Consider the following 24,587-nt stretch of genomic DNA (forward strand, 5'->3'; position numbering starts at 1 on the left):
AAAGTGATGTGGTTGCTGAGTTACAATGTAATGTAATGTAATGTAACCGGTTTTATAAAGCGCATGGTTACCCGGAGGCATCCCAGCGCTGCACTAGAATCAGGCTCGAGAGGGAAAAAGGAAAACAGAGGGTCACTTGGGGGAAAGGAAGGTTACAATATTATAATACATTTGTTATTCAGGCTTAATATTTCACATTCAGCGGTTTATGCATAATAATGCATTCCGCACACATACTTTATGCTCAGAAGGCTGCGTCAAAACACTTTTCACCCACTTGTGATTAAGGTGTTCCAAGGGAAAATCTTTAGAGCAGTTATTTCAATTTAAAGCAAACCGCCACTCTTATGGTGATATGTTCACCTGACGTGTGTAACACTCTGCACACCAATCCATCAGTTTCAGCCCCGGTGAGGGCTTCAAGAGAAACAGATTATAAAAGCGAGAAATGGTTGATGTGCAGCAGTTGTTAAAAAAAAGAAACAAAGAGACAACATAAAATAGGAATGGATTATTCCAGTGTCATTCAGTGCCATAAAGATGCGCATGAAGGAACGGCACTCAGAGATACTGCCCTGGGCTAGTGAAAGTCACAGTTGTATTAAGACGTCCTGCGTGCACTGGAACACTAAGCCCAGAAATGGGCTTGTACCTGTGTCTGATCACAATGTCATGTATTGCCCAAAATACAGGTATAGTTTCATCAACTTTTATTCGATTATCATTAAGTTATCATAAAAAGTACATGTTAAAAAATTTTTGCACATAAATAAGAAGAAACTAAGTCACAGTAGAAAAAGACATTTGAAGTAGAAAAATAGTTTTAACAATTCTATACAGTTCTGGTTTAGCTGGGAACATTGCGACGTATTGTTAAGACTGCTTTGAGAAAAGTCACTATAAGTTTAGCTTCGTGTGGCGATTTTAGAGATTGCAAATAGAGAAATGCTGGATAAGATTGTCTGTGACCACTGGTTCGGAGAATCGGGATAATCCACGTTTTCCTTGGTAGTTTATAATATTTGCAAAAAAAGGACATCGTAGATTGTGGGGAGATTCCATCACAGGGGCAATTCATCAAGTTGTGCGACCAGTTATGCGTTTCCGGAAATGAAACTAAACGGGAGAAAATATTAAAGCGTAGTCTTGTTAATAAGAACTTTTCATGATTAGATAAAAAGTACGTCAGGTAGGGCTGTATACATTTTCCAGACTGTTGAGCGCAAATTTTCTCGTTTTGTGGTTTAATGATCTCTGCCTGGTTCCGAAGATCCGTCAGATGACCCATCCACATTAGCTTTAACTGTTTCCTGGAAATGTCTTCCTCTGAGGAAGGTTCTTTGAAATAGGACTCGCAATCCAGATCTTTAAAAAAGTTACATATATAGGTTAGCCACGGGATTTTTCGCCAGTTTGTCAGGGCTAAACAGTCAGTGATGAGGGAGCGAGTTAGATGACATTCGGGATTGCACCATATTTGATGCCACAGTAAGATAGGCTACGATTCAGAAAAGGGGGTGGTGATGAACAGAGTGTCTGAATTAAGCAGACCACTCTTACCCAGTCCAAAGATCAGGGCTTGATCCATCACCGTTATTTATCTCACTGCACCATCCCAGCTCAGAACCTGGCTATATGCAAATCAGTCTGTCCCTGGCCCAGTGCATCATGGGAACAGGGCAGACTAAACTACCAAGCCAATTCTTCACCAGAAAGGAGACAAGCTACCGGGGACCGGTTTCTGGCATTTCAGCCGTCTTCGGCCCGGCTTGCTTGAATCCTGATGGTGCAGTGAGAAAGGGACTCATGTCTGAGTATACCCTGCCACACCTATAGTGGCCAAAAACGATTCAGAAAAGGGGGTGGTGATGAACAGAGTGTCTGAATTAAGCAGACCACTCTTACCCAGTCCAAAGATCAGGGCTTGATCCATCACCGTTATTTATCTCACTGCACCATCCCAGCTCAGAACCTGGCTATATGCAAATCAGTCTGTCCCTGGCCCAGTGCATCATGGGAACAGGGCAGACTAAACTACCAAGCCAATTCTTCACCAGAAAGGAGACAAGCTACCGGGGACCGGTTTCTGGCATTTCAGCCGTCTTCGGCCCGGCTTGCTTGAATCCTGATGGTGCAGTGAGAAAGGGACTCATGTCTGAGTATACCCTGCCACACCTATAGTGGCCAAAAACGATTCAGAAAAGGGGGTGGTGATGAACAGAGTGTCTGAATTAAGCAGACCACTCTTACCCAGTCCAAAGATCAGGGCTTGATCCATCACCGTTATTTATCTCACTGCACCATCCCAGCTCAGAACCTGGCTATATGCAAATCAGTCTGTCCCTGGCCCAGTGCATCATGGGAACAGGGCAGACTAAACTACCAAGCCAATTCTTCACCAGAAAGGAGACAAGCTACCGGGGACCGGTTTCTGGCATTTCAGCCGTCTTCGGCCCGGCTTGCTTGAATCCTGATGGTGCAGTGAGAAAGGGACTCATGTCTGAGTATACCCTGCCACACCTATAGTGGCCAAAAACGATTCAGAAAAGGGGGTGGTGATGAACAGAGTGTCTGAATTAAGCAGACCACTCTTACCCAGTCCAAAGATCAGGGCTTGATCCATCACCGTTATTTATCTCACTGCACCATCCCAGCTCAGAACCTGGCTATATGCAAATCAGTCTGTCCCTGGCCCAGTGCATCATGGGAACAGGGCAGACTAAACTACCAAGCCAATTCTTCACCAGAAAGGAGACAAGCTACCGGGGACCGGTTTCTGGCATTTCAGCCGTCTTCGGCCCGGCTTGCTTGAATCCTGATGGTGCAGTGAGAAAGGGACTCATGTCTGAGTATACCCTGCCACACCTATAGTGGCCAAAAACGATTCAGAAAAGGGGGTGGTGATGAACAGAGTGTCTGAATTAAGCAGACCACTCTTACCCAGTCCAAAGATCAGGGCTTGATCCATCACCGTTATTTATCTCACTGCACCATCCCAGCTCAGAACCTGGCTATATGCAAATCAGTCTGTCCCTGGCCCAGTGCATCATGGGAACAGGGCAGACTAAACTACCAAGCCAATTCTTCACCAGAAAGGAGACAAGCTACCGGGGACCGGTTTCTGGCATTTCAGCCGTCTTCGGCCCGGCTTGCTTGAATCCTGATGGTGCAGTGAGAAAGGGACTCATGTCTGAGTATACCCTGCCACACCTATAGTGGCCAAAAACGATTCAGAAAAGGGGGTGGTGATGAACAGAGTGTCTGAATTAAGCAGACCACTCTTACCCAGTCCAAAGATCAGGGCTTGATCCATCACCGTTATTTATCTCACTGCACCATCCCAGCTCAGAACCTGGCTATATGCAAATCAGTCTGTCCCTGGCCCAGTGCATCATGGGAACAGGGCAGACTAAACTACCAAGCCAATTCTTCACCAGAAAGGAGACAAGCTACCGGGGACCGGTTTCTGGCATTTCAGCCGTCTTCGGCCCGGCTTGCTTGAATCCTGATGGTGCAGTGAGAAAGGGACTCATGTCTGAGTATACCCTGCCACACCTATAGTGGCCAAAAACGATTCAGAAAAGGGGGTGGTGATGAACAGAGTGTCTGAATTAAGCAGACCACTCTTACCCAGTCCAAAGATCAGGGCTTGATCCATCACCGTTATTTATCTCACTACACCATCCCAGCTCAGAACCTGGCTATATGCAAATCAGTCTGTCCCTGGCCCAGTGCATCATGGGAACAGGGCAGACTAAACTACCAAGCCAATTCTTCACCAGAAAGGAGACAAGCTACCGGGGACCGGTTTCTGGCATTTCAGCCGTCTTCGGCCCGGCTTGCTTGAATCCTGATGGTGCAGTGAGAAAGGGACTCATGTCTGAGTATACCCTGCCACACCTATAGTGGCCAAAAACGATTCAGAAAAGGGGGTGGTGATGAACAGAGTGTCTGAATTAAGCAGACCACTCTTACCCAGTCCAAAGATCAGGGCTTGATCCATCACCGTTATTTATCTCACTGCACCATCCCAGCTCAGAACCTGGCTATATGCAAATCAGTCTGTCCCTGGCCCAGTGCATCATGGGAACAGGGCAGACTAAACTACCAAGCCAATTCTTCACCAGAAAGGAGACAAGCTACCGGGGACCGGTTTCTGGCATTTCAGCCGTCTTCGGCCCGGCTTGCTTGAATCCTGATGGTGCATTGAGAAAGGGACTCATGTCTGAGTATACCCTGCCACACCTATAGTGGCCAAAAACGATTCAGAAAAGGGGGTGGTGATGAACAGAGTGTCTGAATTAAGCAGTAAGATAGGCTGGCATCGGATGGTGTCAATGATGTATTCCATGCCAAGCTCCCGGTGTGAGGCTAATATCGGGGAACTTTGAGGGAGGGCTAAGATGTATTTTATAAAAGCATTTTCAGTGACCTGTAGCTGGTCGATACGTCCATGGCCCCAGATTCCGGCACCATAGGTGGCCACACTATGGCATTTTGCATAGTATATAGTCAGGAGTTCAGGTGGAGCTGGTTTCCCAAATTTCCTCGAGAAAGAGGTTAGTGCTGAGGTTGCACGACGGAAATGGAGATTCCTGGCTTCAATTGCCTTTCGCCAATTCATTGCGTCGTCCACTAGGATACCCAGGTATGGGTAGACCGGGGTTTTTTCCAGTTTGTTGTTGTCAACCATTATTGGTTTGGAATTTTTAATCCTGGGACCGATATGCATTGTGAAGGTTTTCTTGATGTTTATTTTAAGACCAAGTGATTCCATAAATGCTGCGTATTTGTTTGTTTGTAGCTGGAGTTGGTTTAAAGTCCGTGCTAGAATAACTGAATCGTCAGCGTACAAGAGAATGGGTATCGGGCGATGGTTTATCTGGGGGAGGTCCTGGCTCCCTTCCAGCATATTCTAATCAAAAAGGGGGAGGTGGAAAATAGATCCATTCATTTTCCAGGTAGATATAGGTTAATCAAAAGGGAAGGATCACTTGTCCTGCTCAACCTTGAGTGTACAGGACTGGTAAGGGGTGTCCCAATAAAAAGACCCTCATGCACGTGATGGGTAAGGTGGGTTCAGAGCGGTATATCTTGATTCTCCGCTTTGCTATCACGTGTCTGCATAATCATAAGGTCTAGTTTCGGTATGCAGCCTCCACCCGGAGGTATTTTACCCAAGGTTGGTGCAGTAGTGAGCCAGAAATAAAAATAGAAATATTAAAAAGACCAAAAAGCTCAGATAAGGTAAATTTATTCAGTCTGGTTCATGGTCTAGTACACTCTGTTACAGTGCAACTTGTTTACTTGGTAATGGGTAGTAGTTGCACTTAGAGTTAAGAAATTACAAAAATAGGGAGGGGGGTGACTGAACATAGGTCGACATGTTTCTGCCTTGATTGCCTGGTTTTTAGGGCTTACGGGCATTCATCAGGACCAGTGATAAGTGAGGTGGGGGTTAAAAATTCAAGTGCTCAGAAAAGTGAAAAAAGGAAGAGGGTTATTGACCTGTTCCTATGTTTGGAGGTCTTATGGTACCTGTAACGAGTAAACACAAGTTTGCAACACTCATACAGGGAGGGGAATAGTGGAGGGACACACGTTAAGCAAAAGTTTGCTTCTCATATCCAACAATTGTAAACAACTATAAAATGACAATACTTTACAGGACCGGTTACTGTCTACGATAGTTTCAACTTACTCCACTACTTTCCTGTCTCATGCAGTAGGCTATAGCATGCTGGTGGAAAAACGAGCATGCATCTCTTGTGAGTATCACATCGTCTTGTGCTCGTAAAGGTTTGCGCTAAATGTGATCAACTCTGTCGTGTTTCCTATTAAATTGTGAAAAAAACACACTTAAAAATGCACAGAATCTTGGTGGGCATCGCGTATTTAATACGTGGAGCTAGGTGCAATAATGCGGATATACAGCGTAGTGCACGATGGACTGATTCGCATGCGTATGGGAAAAGGGGCATTGTGACTGTCGGCGTGTTCTGGCTTTACCTCGCGCAAATGTTATGCACACTCCAATCGGTGGTAAGGCTCTGAGGAGGGGCTATGAGGAAAGAAGAAAAGGCAGAAGGATTCTGAAAATTAGACAGAACGCCGTTCAATACTTGCGGTTTTGATGGGAGCGCATTCGCGATGTTTTGGCGTCTACCTATTGCGCCCGTCCCGCTGCTTTCGAGTTGATGCGCTGTGCTGCTCTTACCGAACCGGAAGCACTAGGCATTGCTTCCGGTTCGTATAAATGGGCGTTGGTTGTGTACTTAGCGGCTTCCTATTGGTCTAGAGCTTGTATCAACGTTACTATGGAGACCGAGTGTGTTGATCTCGGTGTTATAGTCCGGTTTACGGAGGGCATTGTATGCGTTGTTAAGCTCATTGGGTCACTGGTTCATTTCAAGGTAGAGGGAGGATTTGAGTAGTCAAAAAATATTCCTGCATTTTATATTTCGTTCCCTCATGTTTTTGATGGAATATAATGTTCCTCTTTGGTGCACAGATTTATATTGCATACTGGACAGTGAGGGGATCATCGTGGATGTATATTTTCATATAATGGTATGTCTGGGTTATTCACTGATTGATCACCTTCTCACTAAGGATAACCAAGGTATATTATCATTCAGTCCCTCGGTATCGGTCCTGAGTCTATGGACCCATCTTTGCTCTTTCTCAAATAGGGTTTTTTCCGCATTGTGATCCTTATTTGTCAAAGTTTCAAGGACCACCCATTGTAGGTCCAGAACAGTGTGTCCTTTCTCCAGATAATGTGAAGCCATTTTGGTCGTGTTTTTTCTGCATTTCACGCTGCTTCTATGTTCACAAATTCTTTGCTTCACTTTTCTGCATGTCATCCCAATGTAGTTAAGTTGACACGGACACGTGATCATATATACAACATGTGTGGTGTTGCAGTTAGTATGGTTGTTAAGTGTCCATCTGAAATTGGGTAAAAGCTGTATTTCTTTTACTGATCTTGTCAGGGCACAGACCGAGCACGAGCCACATGGATAGTGGCCTATAACTCTGGGGTTGCCCCATAAAGAGACATTGTCTCTAGGTGTTTTAGGGGGCGGTCGTGTGTGAACCAGCATATCTTTTAGGTTTCTACTCCTTTTGTTTGCAAATCTGGGTTTCTGCCAAGTTAGATTACCTGATGTCAATATTCGCCAATTTTTATTGACAATCTTTTTAATGGCATTTGTCATGGGGCTGTATGTGGTTACACATGTCAGCACTTCCTCTTGTGGGGCTTTTTGAACACTATCCAGAAGTGCCTCTCTGTTCTGGTTTCGAGCCCGTTTCTTACAGTTAGATATGATCTTCTTTGGGTAATCTCGGGCTTCAAGCTTTTCACAAAGATCGTTGGCTTGAGACTTATACTCTGAGAGGTTGCTACAATTACGTCGTAACCTGAGGAACTGACTGTAAGGTAGATTCTCTCTTAGAGGTCTACCTTACAGAAACCTAAAAGATATGCTGGTTCACACACGACCGCCCCCTAAAACACCTAGAGACAATGTCTCTTTATGGGGCAACCCCAGAGTTATAGGCCACTATCCATGTGGCTCGTGCTCGGTCTGTGCCCTGACAAGATCAGTAAAAGAAATACAGCTTTTACCCAATTTCAGATGGACACTTAACAACCATACTAACTGCAACACCACACATGTTGTATATATGATCACGTGTCCGTGTCAACTTAACTACATTGGGATGACATGCAGAAAAGTGAAGCAAAGAATTTGTGAACATAGAAGCAGCGTGAAATGCAGAAAAAACACGACCAAAATGGCTTCACATTATCTGGAGAAAGGACACACTGTTCTGGACCTACAATGGGTGGTCCTTGAAACTTTGACAAATAAGGATCACAATGCGGAAAAAACCCTATTTGAGAAAGAGCAAAGATGGGTCCATAGACTCAGGACCGATACCGAGGGACTGAATGATAATATACCTTGGTTATCCTTAGTGAGAAGGTGATCAATCAGTGAATAACCCAGACATACCATTATATGAAAATATACATCCACGATGATCCCCTCACTGTCCAGTATGCAATATAAATCTGTGCACCAAAGAGGAACATTATATTCCATCAAAAACATGAGGGAACGAAATATAAAATGCAGGAATATTTTTTGACTACTCAAATCCTCCCTCTACCTTGAAATGAACCAGTGACCCAATGAGCTTAACAACGCATACAATGCCCTCCGTAAACCGGACTATAACACCGAGATCAACACACTCGGTCTCCATAGTAACGTTGATACAAGCTCTAGACCAATAGGAAGCCGCTAAGTACACAACCAACGCCCATTTATACGAACCGGAAGCAATGCCTAGTGCTTCCGGTTCGGTAAGAGCAGCACAGCGCATCAACTCGAAAGCAGCGGGATGGGCGCAATAGGTAGACGCCAAAACATCGCGAATGCGCTCCCATCAAAACCGCAAGTATTGAACGGCGTTCTGTCTAATTTTCAGAATCCTTCTGCCTTTTCTTCTTTCCTCATAGCCCCTCCTCAGAGCCTTACCACCGATTGGAGTGTGCATAACATTTGCGCGAGGTAAAGCCAGAACACGCCGACAGTCACAATGCCCCTTTTCCCATACGCATGCGAATCAGTCCATCGTGCACTACGCTGTATATCCGCATTATTGCACCTAGCTCCACGTATTAAATACGCGATGCCCACCAAGATTCTGTGCATTTTTAAGTGTGTTTTTTTCACAATTTAATAGGAAACACGACAGAGTTGATCACATTTAGCGCAAACCTTTACGAGCACAAGACGATGTGATACTCACAAGAGATGCATGCTCGTTTTTCCACCAGCATGCTATAGCCTACTGCATGAGACAGGAAAGTAGTGGAGTAAGTTGAAACTATCGTAGACAGTAACCGGTCCTGTAAAGTATTGTCATTTTATAGTTGTTTACAATTGTTGGATATGAGAAGCAAACTTTTGCTTAACGTGTGTCCCTCCACTATTCCCCTCCCTGTATGAGTGTTGCAAACTTGTGTTTACTCGTTACAGGTACCATAAGACCTCCAAACATAGGAACAGGTCAATAACCCTCTTCCTTTTTTCACTTTTCTGAGCACTTGAATTTTTAACCCCCACCTCACTTATCACTGGTCCTGATGAATGCCCGTAAGCCCTAAAAACCAGGCAATCAAGGCAGAAACATGTCGACCTATGTTCAGTCACCCCCCTCCCTATTTTTGTAATTTCTTAACTCTAAGTGCAACTACTACCCATTACCAAGTAAACAAGTTGCACTGTAACAGAGTGTACTAGACCATGAACCAGACTGAATAAATTTACCTTATCTGAGCTTTTTGGTCTTTTTAATATTTCTATTTTTATTTCTGGCTCACTACTGCACCAACCTTGGGTAAAATACCTCCGGGTGGAGGCTGCATACCGAAACTAGACCTTATGATTATGCAGACACGTGATAGCAAAGCGGAGAATCAAGATATACCGCTCTGAACCCACCTTACCCATCACGTGCATGAGGGTCTTTTTATTGGGACACCCCTTACCAGTCCTGTACACTCAAGGTTGAGCAGGACAAGTGATCCTTCCCTTTTGATTAACCTATCCCTTCCAGCATAGCCTGTTCAAGCCCGTTTGTATAAAGGTTGAACAGGAAGGGAGCCAGTACACATCCCTGCCTTACTCCCTTCGTTATTTGGAATGGTCGTGACAGTTCGCCGCTGGTACCGAATCGTACTCGGCCTTCCGCATTTGTGTAGAGTTCTCGTAGAAAAGTTATTAACGGGGGATCCACACCAAGGTCGGTTAGTAATTGCCAGAGTTTCGCATGCTGGATGCAGTCAAATGCCGCACTTAAGTCGACATAGACGAGGAAGATGTTACCTCCTTTGGCGTGAACGTATTTACCAGCCAGAAGAACAAGATTGAGGGCCTGCTCCACGGTCCCGAGCCCCTTCTGGAAACCGTATTGCAGGTCGGTTATGATGTTATTCTCCCGGGCCCAAGATTGTAGTCGCTCGACCTGCAATCTTACCCATGGAGTCCAGAAGGGAGATTGGTCTGTAGCAAGCGGGATCGTTGCGGTCGCCTTTTTTGAAAATGGGTAGTAGGATTGAAGTTGACCATGAGTGAAAAAGGCCGGTCGAAGCTACTGCTGACATGACCCGGGTGATTATCTCCGACCAGAAGTCTACATCATAGAGGAACAAGTCCATTGGAACCCCGTCAGGGCCGGGGGCCTTGCCTGTTTTGGAAGCCCTGATTGCTTTTGTAATTTCATTAAGAGAAAAATATATGTTAATCGGGTAGATGTTGTTTCTCATCGGCTGGACCTCGTGTATTGGATTGTCTACTACAGAGTCTGAGGGTGTTCCAAAGGTTTTTGCAAAGTGGGAAACCCAGTCTTCCTCGGTTATTGCCACGTCAAGATGTTCAGTATCTGTGCTATTAGCCAAGAAAGGAGATCTTATAGTTTGCCAGAATGCGGTGCTGTCTTTCCTTTTGGCACTATCGTGTAAACGTAGCCAAAGATCTTGTTTGATTTGTTTTTTGCGGTCTTGCCTTGCAGAATTATAAATTTTTCTCAGGTAGGAGATTTCCTGGGGGTCTCTCATAGGTTTACGCAGGGCTTCTTTAAGAGATGTAAGTGCCTTCCGGCAAGCGGTGTCGAACCATCTCGTGGTGGGGGACTTAGTCTTGTTTTTTAAGTTAACAAATAGCTCATCCCTTACTGTTTCCTGGATACTTTGGAAACTACTGACAATTATTTGCGGTGGTGTCTCCAGAGACATACATTTAGATAACCATTGTTCAGTTTTTTCAAGGACCCTCTGTGTCACCTCTTCCGGGTCGATCTTTGCCCATTTAACTGTGTACCCATTCAGTTTGTTCATGGACAGTGAATGTTGGTTAAGAGAGCTTAACTTTGCAGGGTGAGCTCTTGCCCGTTTGATGTTGATTTTCATGCTGAGCGGGTAGTGGTCACTCATTGAGTTTGACCCAATTTCATAGTTCGCTAATTGCCCTTTGAGTGAGTTTGAGGCTATTATATAATCTATGGTTGTGGAGTAGCCTCGCCCGTGGAAGGTGGGTAAAAAATCCTGCTGCGGGTCAACCAGTTCATTCACATAGTCCATATCTAGGGAGAATAGGATTTCGTTGAGTTTGTTACCACATGTCGAGTGGGCGAAGTGAGGAATAGGGTTCCCAAGTTCGTTTAGGAGACCACAGTTTCCATTTTTGTGGTTTGGGCACAAAGGGAAGTTGAAGTCGCCACCCCAGATGAAGTGAGTTGTAGATATATTATCATTTTGAAGTGAGGTTAGAAATGTAGCTATCTCTTCTAAGTTTTGACCAGCAGTCCAAAGTACCAGAGTTATTGTAGTAATTTACGAGTATATAATTATTATCTTTGGGTGCTGTTTTCTGCATGATTTGCATGATTTGGAATGTCGGTGACTCCTTTAATAGTTTCACTCTGAGGGGGAGGGTATTGGCGACATAGGTCGTGAGCCCCCCCTTTGGTCTGCCCATGTTTCCATGTACTGCAGGGGTGAAAAAAGTTTTATATCCCACAAGGTGTAGTGGGATTGTGCACCAGGTTTCTTGTAGGCACAGTATCTGATGTTGCCTGGCTGTGTCGAGCCATAACCCCAGTGTTATTTTTGAGGACAAGCCTGCAATATTCCAATATGCGGTGGAGAAACTCAGATTTGTGGTGTCTCCAGAGGCATGCGGTGAAACTAACACGGTATTCGCAGTCTGGGTTTCTGGCAATTGGTGTATTTGAACCTGTGGGGGTTTAACGGAAGCTTTAGGAACTATGATTTGCTGATGGTACGAACCAGGTGTGATTCCGTCTGTAAATGAGGGGGGTGTGTGAGTAACATTGTTAGAAGTGTTGGGGGAAGCAGTTGACGGTTCCTGGAATAGGTTTTTATGGTTGTAAGGAGTGGGCTCCAAGGATACTAGCTGCTGGGTAGGATTTGTTGATTGTGGTGAGACAATGGAATTTATATTCCTAGGTTCAGCCCTGAGTGGTCAATCCACCATCTCTAGACAGTCAAAGCGGTTTTGCGTTGGAAAGCCCTGCCAGCCTTCATAAGGTTGGAAAGGCCTGTCTTGCCAGTAATGCCTTGGCCGTTCTCTCGGGGCGTTTCTGCCTCTATGGTCGTATGTATACTCCGTCTGGTTCCATGGTTCTTGGTTCCATGGTTCTTTAGGGGTCTGGTGCCAGTTCCAGGGTGGGGTATAGCGATGTTGTCTCGCTGGAGGATAAAAGAAAGAAAGATGCCGAGTATCAATTCCCCCCTTTTTTTCCAGCGAGGGCCAGGCGCAAATATAATCCACTGCGGAGGGGTCTCTGCAAGTTACTATAATGCAGTCTCCGCGGGTCGTTTTTGTTGTTTTGCCTACCCAAACTACCCTGTGGACTGTGGAGATCCCTCCAGAGAGATGGGGTTCTAAAGGCCTGTTAATACTTAGCCATTGCATGACCTTGTTTTTAAGTGACCATGCAGTTTCAGGTGTATCGTCGGTTAGCTCTGGTACGCCAGTGAGTACTATTGTATAGGGAGTGGCTTCCGGAGGTAAGTGGGCTGGGCGTCTGGTTACTGGTGTTTTTTTAGCGATGTTTTTAGGAGAAGGCTGGGGGACCGCTGGTTTTGATGGAGGAGGTACTGGCTTTTTTGTAGGGTGAACATTACTAGGATTGTTTATTGCAGGTCCTGGAGTATCTAGGGTGATTGGGCCTGTATTAGGTGTTTGTTGGTTTGGTACAACAGTGGTTTTGCTCTGCTGTGGTCGGGGCGTTGTAATATGCGAATTTTGGTTCGTAGTGTTTTGTTTTTGATTTTTTGGGGGTAAGGTAGTCGGATTTGGTCGTTTTGATGCTTTGGGTGGTTGTGTTTGAAAATGAGTTCTAGAGGGCTGCTGGGCATTTCGCTGGCCCTTTATTTCTATATGCGTATTGGTGTCAAGAAGTGTTGCAGAAAGTATGGACAGCTGGGCTTCTATGTTTCTGATGCTGAGTTGAATAGGTTTCAAATACTGGAACAGGAGATCTTTTGTTGTGGTCAAAACTTGTGAGGTGACTTTGCATGTTCTGCAGAGGTTGTCGATAGCCTCATTTGGGATTGTAAAATGATGGGGATTAGCTACAGAAGGAAGTAATGTGTTTTGTTGGATTGTGAGGTTTGGGTGGGCTATAACATGACCTGAACAGGGAACTAAGGCTGCTGCATTATCAATGATTTTTGTGGTACCTTGTTTGGGGATGGCTCCTTCCCTTTCTCCTTGAAGGTGCAGATTTGAATTGGTCTGGACTTCCTCCTGAGTTTGACAGGCCGCCAAATCGGGGGTTGCCTCTAGATTGTCTGAAGTTAGTGATAAATCAGACTCCGACTGTGTTACGGAAAGATCTACTATGGATGGGACTGTGTTAATGTCGGGAGCAGACATAGTCGCGGGAAGGGAACAGTTTTGGGAATTAAGGTGAATGGGAGAAGTGGCAGTTGCTATGGTGCCTAGGGAAGATCGTTTCACATTCGCATTCATGAGGTCTAATGACACTCTCTTTTCCATGAGGGAAATGCTCTGATTGATTACCTCATGTGTCCGTGAGATGAATAAGTCGATGGGCCCGGTTATTTGTGCAACCTCCTGGGCGTGCTTAGATTTCGTCTTTGAGGTACTCCTGGTTTTCGGCGGCATGGTTGTAGCCTGCAGGCTGGAGTTTCAGTGATGAAAGGGGGGTGGCCCGGTCCGGTCACTGCCGGGCACTAACGGGCAACAACGGGCCCGCCCTTGGCCTGGGCTGCGACCCGCGCGCGTCCCGCGTTGCGTGGTGTGATTTCTCTTTAATAGGTGTTAGGTCAAAGGGGGCGTGGCACTGGGAGGGGGCGCGGCTCCCTCGGGAAGAGGACCAGCTGTTGGTGTTGCTTGCTGGTCCTCGCAGTCCCGGGGCCGCACCTCTCACCTCCTCTGCAGCCTCGCACACACGCGTCTCCTCACGGTGGTGTCGGTTGATCTTGAACAGGGCTTGAAGCAAGTAAGCTGCTCCTGCAGCGCCGGTCAAAGTTCTGGGAATCAAAAACCTCAATGCGAGTGGCTCCCGCGAAGCGGGGGCCGCGAGAGGTTATGGACGCTGGCTGGGGGCGTGGCACTGTGAGGGGGCGCGGCTCCCTCGGGAGGAGGACCAGCTGTTGGTGTTACCAGCTGTTGGTGTTGCTTGCTGGTCCTCGCAGTCCCGGGGCCGCACCTCTCACCTCCTCTGCGGCCTCGCACACACACGTCTCCTCACGGTGGTGTCGGTTGATCTTGAACAGGGCTTGAAGCAAGTAAGCTGCTCCTGCAGCGCCGGTCAAAGTTCTGGGAATCAAAAACCTCAATGCGAGCGTACAGGTATAAACAAACCCACTGGTCATTCTATAAAAAAGTACAATTTATATTTTCTCTACAGTTCCACTCATTGTTAGATTCAGTTCTTTTAGGTTGTGTGATGGAACCACGCATGCGATAACTGCACATGCCGGTTCCATGTGGTCTTAACGACTTCACCAGCTGTGCCTATTCAACGAAATATGCATTGTTAAGGCATGTATGGCAAAGACATATGCTTGATTAAGACTTATCAAGTAAGTATAACCCCTACCCTGAGATCTGAAACGAACCCCCTCCCTCCTGAAATCCAACCCCTTCCCCATCCCAAAACTACTCTGCCCTCCCCTAAGCACTGAAAACGACACTGCCCCCGAGCCCTAAAAACTACCCTGCCCCCCATAGCCCTAAAACGTATCCTGATCCCTACCCTCACCGTGAGCCCTAAAACAACCCCCTGGCCTCCGCCCGGAAACCTAAAACTACCCCCCTCTGTCCTGAAAACCAACCCCCTCCCCTGAGCCCTAAAAACTTCCCTGCTCCCCTAAGTCCTAAACACTACTCTGCCCTCCCCTAAGCCCTAAAACTAACCTGCCCCCTTTCCCTAAAAACGACCCCTACCCCCCAAATCCCGGCCCCATCCCCACCTATCCTTCCTGCTTCCACCCATTCCAGCAGCTAGACCGTGCACAGCCGTAACCACCCATATGTGTGGTTAAGGCATATGCATTGTTAAGGCAAGAGTGGTAGCCCTTGCGTGTGGCTCTGTCCACATTGTTTGGATTGTTTCCTGCTCTTTTTTTTCATTTCAGTAAATTTTTTATTGAAATTATATATATATACACGGTGCATTACATTTAGATGGGTAGCAATTAGGCGAGAGGCAGAAGAGACGCCCGGAGGGGGGGGGGGGGGTATAGAGGTAACAATATCACATAACATAACATTGGCTTTTGGCATTTCTGACTGGCTGTGTAGTCTTGGCATTGCGTCCTGTTGTTCGTGTCATCTTGTGGGTTACATCTCGGCTTTCTGCCCCTTCTTTCCCCCCCACCCGCGTCTGCGGTCAGGCTGTGTATACATTCGTGTGGCCGGTGAGATTGTCCCTTTCGTGGCCATTGATTGTCCACCCCCTCAGCGGCAGGAAAAGAGAAAAGAGAAGGAGCAAAAGGTGGGAGGTATAGGGAGAGTTTAGTTTGGCTGTGGTACTAGAGGGCGTGCGTTACTATTCTAGGCCAGAATTATGACTCCTGCAGGAGCTTTGTTTGCTGCGATGTTTACAGCGGCTTGTGCGAGGACAGGTAGTTGTCTAGAGAGAGCCACATTTCGCACTTTGTGTGTGTCTTCGGTGTGTAGTTGGCCGTTATGGTGTCTGCCCCCCTTAGAAAGGTGACCCAGTTGAACCAGGTTTTGAGAGAGGCCTTCCCCGTGTCTTTCCAGTTGTTCAGTACTGTCTTGACCGCCGCTGTTAGTAGGAGGTCAATCAGGTCTTTGTCCTCTCTGGATTTGATTGTGGGGGTCAAATGTGGATATTAATTCATCTGAATACTTTGTAATCCTACTTATAAGTTTACTTCTTCTTTTGTATTATGGCTTTTGATCCTCAAGAACCGAACTTTATTCCTCAGTTCTGCTTTTGGTGGAAAGAAACGTTTGTTTGTCACGCAATCACTTCCCTTCAGCCTACATCATCCTCAGGTCAGCATCAAATAAATTCTTGATCATTTGAAAGTGTTCCGGACCCTCACTTAGGGCAACAAAGATGGGGAGGGAGAGATAGAGACTAAAATATTGAAAACGAGAGAGAAGAAGAAAGAAGAAAGAGGTAGAGACAAAGGCGATTGTTGAGGAAGGGAGTGAGAAGGGACAGCAATGCAGAGGGAGGTGGAGAAGAGGAGAGTGAAAGGGACACAGACAGGAATTGGAGAGAAGAGCCCCTGCTTGCTGGTGGCACCATTTCACTTTTGGAGCTGGGCTGGAGTGAATATCTTGTGCACCTGGTTTAGGATACTCTGAGAGCAGTTTGAGTAATCCGGTACTTTACAGAATGGCTCCAAGAAAACAAGCATTTGCAATGCAATAGGTCTCGCATTTGGCGAGTTTAAGCTGTTGGCATTGTAAATTACAATGCCTTTTATTTATGTTTTAAAAACCAAAGCATAAATAAAAGGCATTGTCATTTATAATGCCAATAGCTCAAACTTGCATAAATGCGAGACCTATTGTATTGCAAATGCTTGTTAATAATATGTGCATCTGTTTCTGGGAACAAACCCTATGCATAAGGTATTAAGTCACTTCCTGCAATTGTGCAGCTCTTAGAATGTAAATGTCATCGTACATACACAGTCGTATTCTGTGGTTGTTTTTTTGGGAACAACGTAATACCAAGTCGCCCACTCTTTTTATTACGCCTGACTGCAAAAGATGCATGCTAAATAAATGCTTGCATAACAAAATGTAATATTGGTTAAGAGAAACAGAATGAAGTTGCGCATAAGCTCGAATCAGCGTTCAAAGGAAAGGCGTTTTTTTGGAATAGGTGCTTTTGCTGCTTAGCATTAGCAGTGTTACACTAAAGCAACAAAGGTACACAGGCCTAGTCCTGGTGGGAGAGGCAATGACCCTTACCAGATTAAGAAGCTAAAGCACGGTGTGCCCGCTGTAGGAGAAAATCATTAAAGAAAATAGTGCTTACAGACTAAATAACACATACTGTGTAACAACCGAAGTAAAAGGGCCAGTCCTCATGGGAGGTCACAAATGAAGACAAGGCGATACTAAGGAGGGACTAACAAGCCTATTCACAAATCAGAAGGCAGCATTTACGAAGGACAATGACACAAGCCAATAAAAAATATGGGCGGTGAGTGGGCGGGGCTTCAAGTGCTTACTCCAATACAGCATGCCTCGCAGCAGCGCATGCAATGCCCAGGCTCGACCTAAAAAACACACTGACACCAAGCAAAAAGTGGCAGTAATCATGAAGGCAGAGCCTACTTTCCTACACATGCAAGTCTGGAACAACAATTCACAAACATTCTATCACCTACGTGTCAGGGTCCATAAAGACCAAGCATTGCAAAAAGTCCATAAATGGCTAATCTGATATTGTCAATGTGATCCAGGCAGGCACCAGGTGCAACTTTTTGTATTACAATTTTCGCCCTAAATGGGATGGGTGTGCGAAGATATAGGTCCTGTGCTCGCTATGCCACCGGATTCAAGCTAGCCTGGCTGATGAGGGGTGATCCACGAAAACCAGTCCCAGGATGCTTGTTTTCCGGTCCAGCGAGGACCTGACCTGGTAGTTTGGGCTGGACTTTTCCACTGGGAACAGGGTCAAGACTGATTTGCATATAGTTGGTCCAAACTGAAATGGTGTGGGGAACAAAAAAAACAATGGATTTAGGCCCAGAATGTTTGACAATGTTCATCATTCCGTCCACCATCTTTTTGTGTTGCAGTTTCAGCCCTCAGTGTGATGGGTATGCTCAGACCTGGGTCCCGTGCTCACTACGCCACCAGATTCAAGCTAGACTGGCTGATGAGGGGTGATACCTCAAAACTAGACCCATGATGCTTGTTTTCCGGTCCAGAGAGGACTTGAGCTGGTAGTACGGGCCTGGCTGTTACCATGGGGAGCAGGGTCAAGACTGATTTGAAGTCAAAACTGGAATGGCAAGCAAAAAAATGTAGGATTTAGGCCCAGATCTGGGAATAGGAGTGAATGTTTGATAATGTTGAGCATCCGTCCATCATCTTTTTTCTTGTCTAGGGAGAAACTTTCCATATAGAAAGTGCCTCAAATTTTTTTTTCAAAATAGATCTCGTACACCTACAACAAGTCAGTCTGGTAGCTCCTTTACAAAGCCAGCCTAATCGTGCCTACACCAAACCTTACTAATATGTCTAATACAGATTGTGCCTGGCACTGCCCATAAAACTTAACATGTATTTGTAAAGCGCACGTTCACCCGTAGGCATCTTGGCACTGAATAACAAATGTTTATTGTTACCCAACTCAATGGTACTCATTTGATCGACCTCAGATGGATGAAAGGCTGAGTGTGCTTGCCGGGTTTTGTACCTGAATCATGAGATAAAAAACAGGTACCTGCAGTTGACGCATTTGTCCACTGAGCCACCAGACCTAGACACGTGTTGCCATTAACACCCTACCTGGCCCTAAAGTGTGTCCTGAAACTATAGAGACTCAGCCAGTCTCGTACCCAATGAATCTGCCCATAAAATACCCCCCTGGCACCGCACTTGACCTGTGGCTGGGAATGATGTGGGTAAATAGTGAAGATCTGAGGCAATGTGGTAGATCTGTGATTGACTCAGGTTTGGGGCAATATTCTGACATATTCTACAAAAGCAACTGGTGCTTGTGCATGCACCGCAGCACCATTTTCTCTCCTGCTCCATATCCCCCCTGTCCCCCATTGCTGCACTCAACAATCTGTGAGTCTATCGGAGGTGTTCCATGTTTTGCTGAGACATTCAACAGAAGAACTCTTCTACCCAGAGGATCCCCCCAAAATGTATCCCAAGTCTTGTCCTGAGTGAGTAGAGCCTCCTCATAGCAGGTGAGATGGTGACTGAAGACTGAAGATAGTTGATCCTAGGCCAAGGAATGTTTTCCTGTTCATTTGGGGATGAGCAGGAATAACAATATCTCCACTGTACAATCTGCGAGTTAATCCATATCCAGGATCCTTTCATGCCCCTATGGTACGATGTGGGCAGACAGGGGCATGTTACAGGGGTGCTCTGCACCCTGTTTGCAAGGCAAATGTAGAGGGCCTCCATAAAAGGGTGATTCATCTCCAAGTTGTCATTATCCTGCCCTGTGGCTTTGACATTCTGCATGGACCGAGTTCTAGGGACTCTTCCCCAAAACTCAGCGGGTGTCTGGTGTCTTGAGGAAACATCCGTCTTCCCCTTGTCAATCATCTTCTGTCTACCAAAGACACCAACTCTATCTTCCTCCTTCCCTGGGATGTGCTGAGTATCACATAGTAACTATAGAGACTTTGCTGGAAGCACCTGGCTTCAGTAAGAGGCTAATCCATGTAGCCTGACCACTGGAAAAGCCCAGGAAGAGACACTCTGATTGAGAAAACGTGTGCTTTGTTAGGCTCTGGTTTCCTGGCAGTGCCAGCAAAAAAGTATACATACCTGCTAACCTCTGCTAGTAGTTGATCTTCTTCTGACATCTGAAGGACCCCCGTATGCTCCACAAAATAGAGGCCTTTGCCAGAAACAGAACTGTGTAAGTTGCTGTTATCTATAAGGTCAAGAAGAGGCCTAGGACTCAGGATAAACTTCAGAGTTGAGTGACCACTTACAGGTACTTCAATACACTCTAGTAGAATGTAATGGAGATAGGGACTTAAAAGAGATACTCATTGGAAATAAAGCTGTTCATTAACGACTCATTGTCGACTTTTGAAAACTGAGAATATTCCTTAAAAATCACCCGATTAACTAAAATGCATTTTCTCAGCTGTTTTCAGGAGATGACCCACTGCTGAATCTAGGTATCCAGCACTGAGTAAGAAAAGTATTGTTAAAGTAACTTACCTGCTAAGTGAATTTCCTCCCATAGGATAACATTGGTGATTCTATGTGAAAAAGTTTTTATGTCAACTTTTGAAATACAATAATATTCTTTAAAAATTGTACCTCTAATTAAAACGTATTTACTTAACTGTTTTCAGAAAATGCTGCAGTGTTGAATCTAGGATCCAGCACTGTGTTAGTAAAAGGAATCTGAAAAGTAATTGATTGCATTTTTACTGAAAAAGCCTATGGATTCCTATGTACTGAGTTTACTAAGTTTGTGCATTGCATTGCAACCCTGGTAAACTGAAATTGGTACAAAGTCCTACTATATTTTGAAAGTATTCAACAACAGCATCTTGTAGCTGAAAAGTATTTAGATGCTTACCTGTATCAGGCTTGCTTGGTTCTAGAAATAAAATAACAGTATATTTTTGTATTCAAAACAATTTGCCTGGAGTTCAGTTCTTGAGTGTGTGAATTCATTTGCTGAATGAGTGTGTACATCAAATGCTTAAGACTGCCCTCTGATACTGCCTTCCTGCTCGACGAAGCTACCACTTAGAGAGTAAGGTTATATCTAAAATTAGCCTCTGCCAAACCTCTGGAGACCCTTGGACTCTATACACACTGTACCTCACTTTGGTGCAGTATATATAGAGCCAGTTTCTTACAAATAATAACTAACATAAAAATGTTTACCAATTTCTTACATTCTTCTAATAAAAAAAATAATTTTCCCGGTACTTTATCATAGGGAGACTCAGAAGTCAGTGCTGAGATCTCATGGTGGGACTGCACCTTTTAAGCCGGTGGCTCATGCCCAATGAGAAGCTGTAGGCCGTCCTTTAGAGCCTACTATCTGGATGCCCACTGATGCCTCAACGTAGCCTTTTCTGTGACAAGTAAATAGAGAGGGAGCTATGGGGTACTAAAACATTTAAGTCACTAACAGTACTCATTAGAGACGACCCCTTGTAATACAGCTACGCGCCATACTGTCGGCTGGATGTTTGCCACTTTATCTGCAAATTCATATCAAGGCATGCACACTAGCCCTGCCTTGTACCACGCATGAGAGGTTAGAATAACGCATTTTAGTGCCAGTGTCCTCATCATTGCACTAAAGTTCATTAGTCATGTATTGCAAACTCATAGTAGTGTGATGAGGCCCTGCAGCAGTTCAGTGGGAGTAAAGCAGCCAGCGTGCGTGATGTGCACTGCTGCCTACGGCAATATGAATAATGAGCCGCGCAGCCCAGGTTAAGGAGAGGGCGACTGTTGCTAGTTGACGGCCTTGACCCAGCTCGTTTATACGTTGTTTCTTTGTTTCACAAACAAATTAAGCAAGGGCCTCCACCTGGCCTCATGGAGCCGGAGCACAACAAGCGTAAAAAAAAGACTTGTGGCCCTGTACTCAGACAGACACGTGAGATATATCTAGGAAAAACACAGGGCACTGTAATTGCCATTGATGACGTGTCACACACAAGAAATGAAAATGTCACTCATGGGCATACTCAAATGTGGAAATGTCACACATGTGCAGACTGAAAACTTGGCAGCTCTGACCCACTCTTAGACCTATGACACATAAGACGTGTGACTGGCCTTTTAAAAGGACTGCATCCATCCTTCTGGCACGTTCTACGTCATAACATACTCCTGCCCGACCACTCAACTCCACCGGTGCACAAGACAACTGCCAGGGTATGTATTGAAGGCTTCAAATCTGAACATTATTCTCACTGCACAACTCATGCGCACAACTGTTTATATTGTACAGAATTCTTATGTTTTTAGCCAGAAACGCCGCTTTTTCACATCTCTGTAATAGATAGACAGTCATTCAGTGTGACACAAGTGCGCGGCCAGAGTGTCCCACACAGCGGCAATATCACCGTTAGTGACGCACAAGCACTCGGTTATACCAGACAGGGACTCACAGGCGCACACTGAATGCCTTCGAGGAGTGAACCAGGCCGGACGGGTCCCCACAGGGCTCATTCCGTGTGTCCCATACAGATCTCACCTTTCAAGGTCTTCGACACTTAGACAGGGATGCGCTGCACCCGCCACTGCTGGAGTTGGCATTTAACAGGGGAACTGGCTTTCAACAGAGGAAACTGACACTCATCCAAGCAAGAACGACATATAATCAGAGACTAACATCCAATCGGGGAGGCTGACATCCACACGGAGAGACTGACAAATAACTAGGGAGACAGAGGAGTGACCATGAACACTGAGACACAATCAGGTACACTGCCACACAAGTAGGCAAACTGACACCCAACTGGCCAGACAGGCATCTAACTAGAACAAGCATTTGCAAAGCAATAGGACTTGTATTTACGCAAGACCTATTGCATTGCAAACGAGAGTGAGGGAGGGCGAGAAAGCACTACAACGGGAGTGCGGGCGAGAAGGCACGAACTGCAGGAGGCGAGGAATGCACAGGAAGAAAATAGTGCTCACAATTTAAATAAAGCATACTGTGCAACACTTGAAGTAAAAGGGCCAGTTGCTATGGAAGGATACAAATGACGACATGGCCCTCATAAGAACGGACTAACAAGCCTAAGACCAATCGGAAGGCAGCATTTAGGAACGACAAAGACACACACCAATGAAAAAGATGGGTGGAGAATGGGCGGAGCTTCCACTCCATACTGAATACTGCATGCCTCGCAAAGCGAGCAGCATAGGCTCAACCTAAAGAAGAAAAGTTAAGGTCCCATTTTAGGGAGGTGCTAGAGGTAGCCATCAAGAAGTAGTCAAACCAAATGCTGCAGACTTGAAATGAGATGTTCAGAAACAGCATTTGCAGCAGGGTCAAAGGTGCAGTACCTCAGAGACTCCAAGGTGAAGGACCTTCGAATCTCCAAGAGATGCAAGATCTCTGAGTCTCCAAAGGTGCAGGACCTCCAAGTCTTCAAGGCGCAGGACCTCAGAATCCCCAATGTGCAAGACCTCAGAGAGACTAAGGTGAAGGACCTCCAAGTCTCCAAGATGCAGGACCTCCGAGCCTTCAAGTGTTAGGAGCTTATAGACTCAAAGGTGCACAGCCTGATAAATTCCAAGGTACAGAACTTCAGTGACTTCAGTGTGCAGGGATCCAGTGATTTAAAGGTACAGGGATCCAGAGAATCAATATGCAGAGTCCCAAGGCCTCTAAACTGCAGGACTTAAATGAGTCCAGTGTTTAGCTATTTAGAGAATTCACGGCACAGGCCTTCAGTGAGTCCAAGTTACCGGGATCCAGAGATTCCAAGGTACAGGAATCCAGAGATTCCAAGGTACATGAATCCAGTTATTCCAATGTACAGGAATTGAGAGATTCCAATGTAAAGCAATCCAGAGATTCCAAGATGCAAGGGTCCAGAAATTCCAAGGTGCAGAGCTGCAAAGATTCCAAGGATCATGACTAGAGATTCCACGGTGTTGGATGTCAAGGATGCCATGGTGGAAGAGCTCAGTGAGTGGAAGATGCGGGTGGTTTAGTAATTCCAGATTGAAGGCTTTCACAGACTAGGCGCAGGATTCAGCATTTCACAGACGCTTTTAGTCAGCACTACTGAGATGTTCATGTGCAGTACAACTAGGAGGGAGAGGGAGAAAGCAAAAAAGAGAGACACAGAGAGAGAGCAAGACAGACAGATGAAGGAGATCCTGAGAGTGAGTAGAAGATGAGAAGGCATCTGTAGGGAGAGAAAGAGGGAGTGAGAGAGATAGTCAGTGTGATTATTCACATCTGCCTTTGAGATCCCAAGAACTGTGAGAGAAAGAGACAAACAAAGCAGGAGTGTTAGAGAGAGAGAGAGAAAGAGTGTGTCTGTGTATATGTGTTTGTGCATGCGTGCGTATATGTGTGTATGTAGTGACTAGTGTTATTCAGTGACAGAAAAGCAAAGAGGGATAGAGAAATGCTGAGATAGAAAGAGTGTGTGAGTGCAGTTACAGCAATTGTTCACAATGATCTTTGTGCTGTTAGAGTCGCCGAGAGAGACAGAAAGCGGGGAGAGGAGAGAGAGAGTGAAACAAAGTAGAGAGTGTGGCAAATAGAGTGAGTGTTTGATTCCATTTGTAGTAACAAGCAATGTTCACAGTCACCTTTGAGATCCCTGGAGCTTCCTCAAAGAGATGGAGTTAGGTTGAGACACTCATTGAGGCAGCGAGAGAGAGAAACACAAAGGGGTGTGGCAGAGGGAGAGAGAGTGACACAGATAATCAGATAAATAGACGGGGAAGGAGAGGAAGGGTGGTTGTGTGTGTTGGTTGCTGAGTTTTTCACTGTTTCCTCCTAGATCCTGAAGTTTGCTTTATCAGGCGCGAATCCTTGCAATGTTCTGAGCAGAGGGGCATTCCTAGTCGAAGGGATAGTTTGTGACATTTGTAATACCCCAGACCTGCTTATGTGGATCTGATTATGTAGCCTCCTAGTGTTCTGTAACACTAACATGATTTGTGTGTCCCTTCAGGTGTAAGGAGGTGAAGATTCAGGGTCCAGTGCCGATCAAGATATATAAAGGTAAGTGGACTTGAACTGACAGATCCCAACTACCCCTACCCCACACTCCCACCCAACAGATCTGTGATAAGACCACTTCTAAGTATAGA

General features: G+C 45.6%; 1 protein-coding gene across 1 annotated transcript in view; it reads left to right on the forward strand.

The window, feature by feature from the left end:
- Positions 1–24,587, forward strand: part of LOC147724986 (E3 ubiquitin-protein ligase TRIM39-like) — a 225,001-nt gene that overhangs the window by 178,518 nt on the left and 21,896 nt on the right. The window contains exon 5 of the mRNA XM_086967097.1: positions 24,449–24,498. Coding sequence (XP_086823223.1) covers positions 24,449–24,498 — 50 coding nt within the window. The remainder of the gene's footprint in view (positions 1–24,448; positions 24,499–24,587) is intronic.

This window comes from Lissotriton vulgaris, chromosome 4_1 (genome assembly GCF_964263255.1).
Source record: "Lissotriton vulgaris chromosome 4_1, aLisVul1.2, whole genome shotgun sequence".
Lineage (NCBI taxonomy): Eukaryota > Metazoa > Chordata > Amphibia > Caudata > Salamandridae > Lissotriton > Lissotriton vulgaris.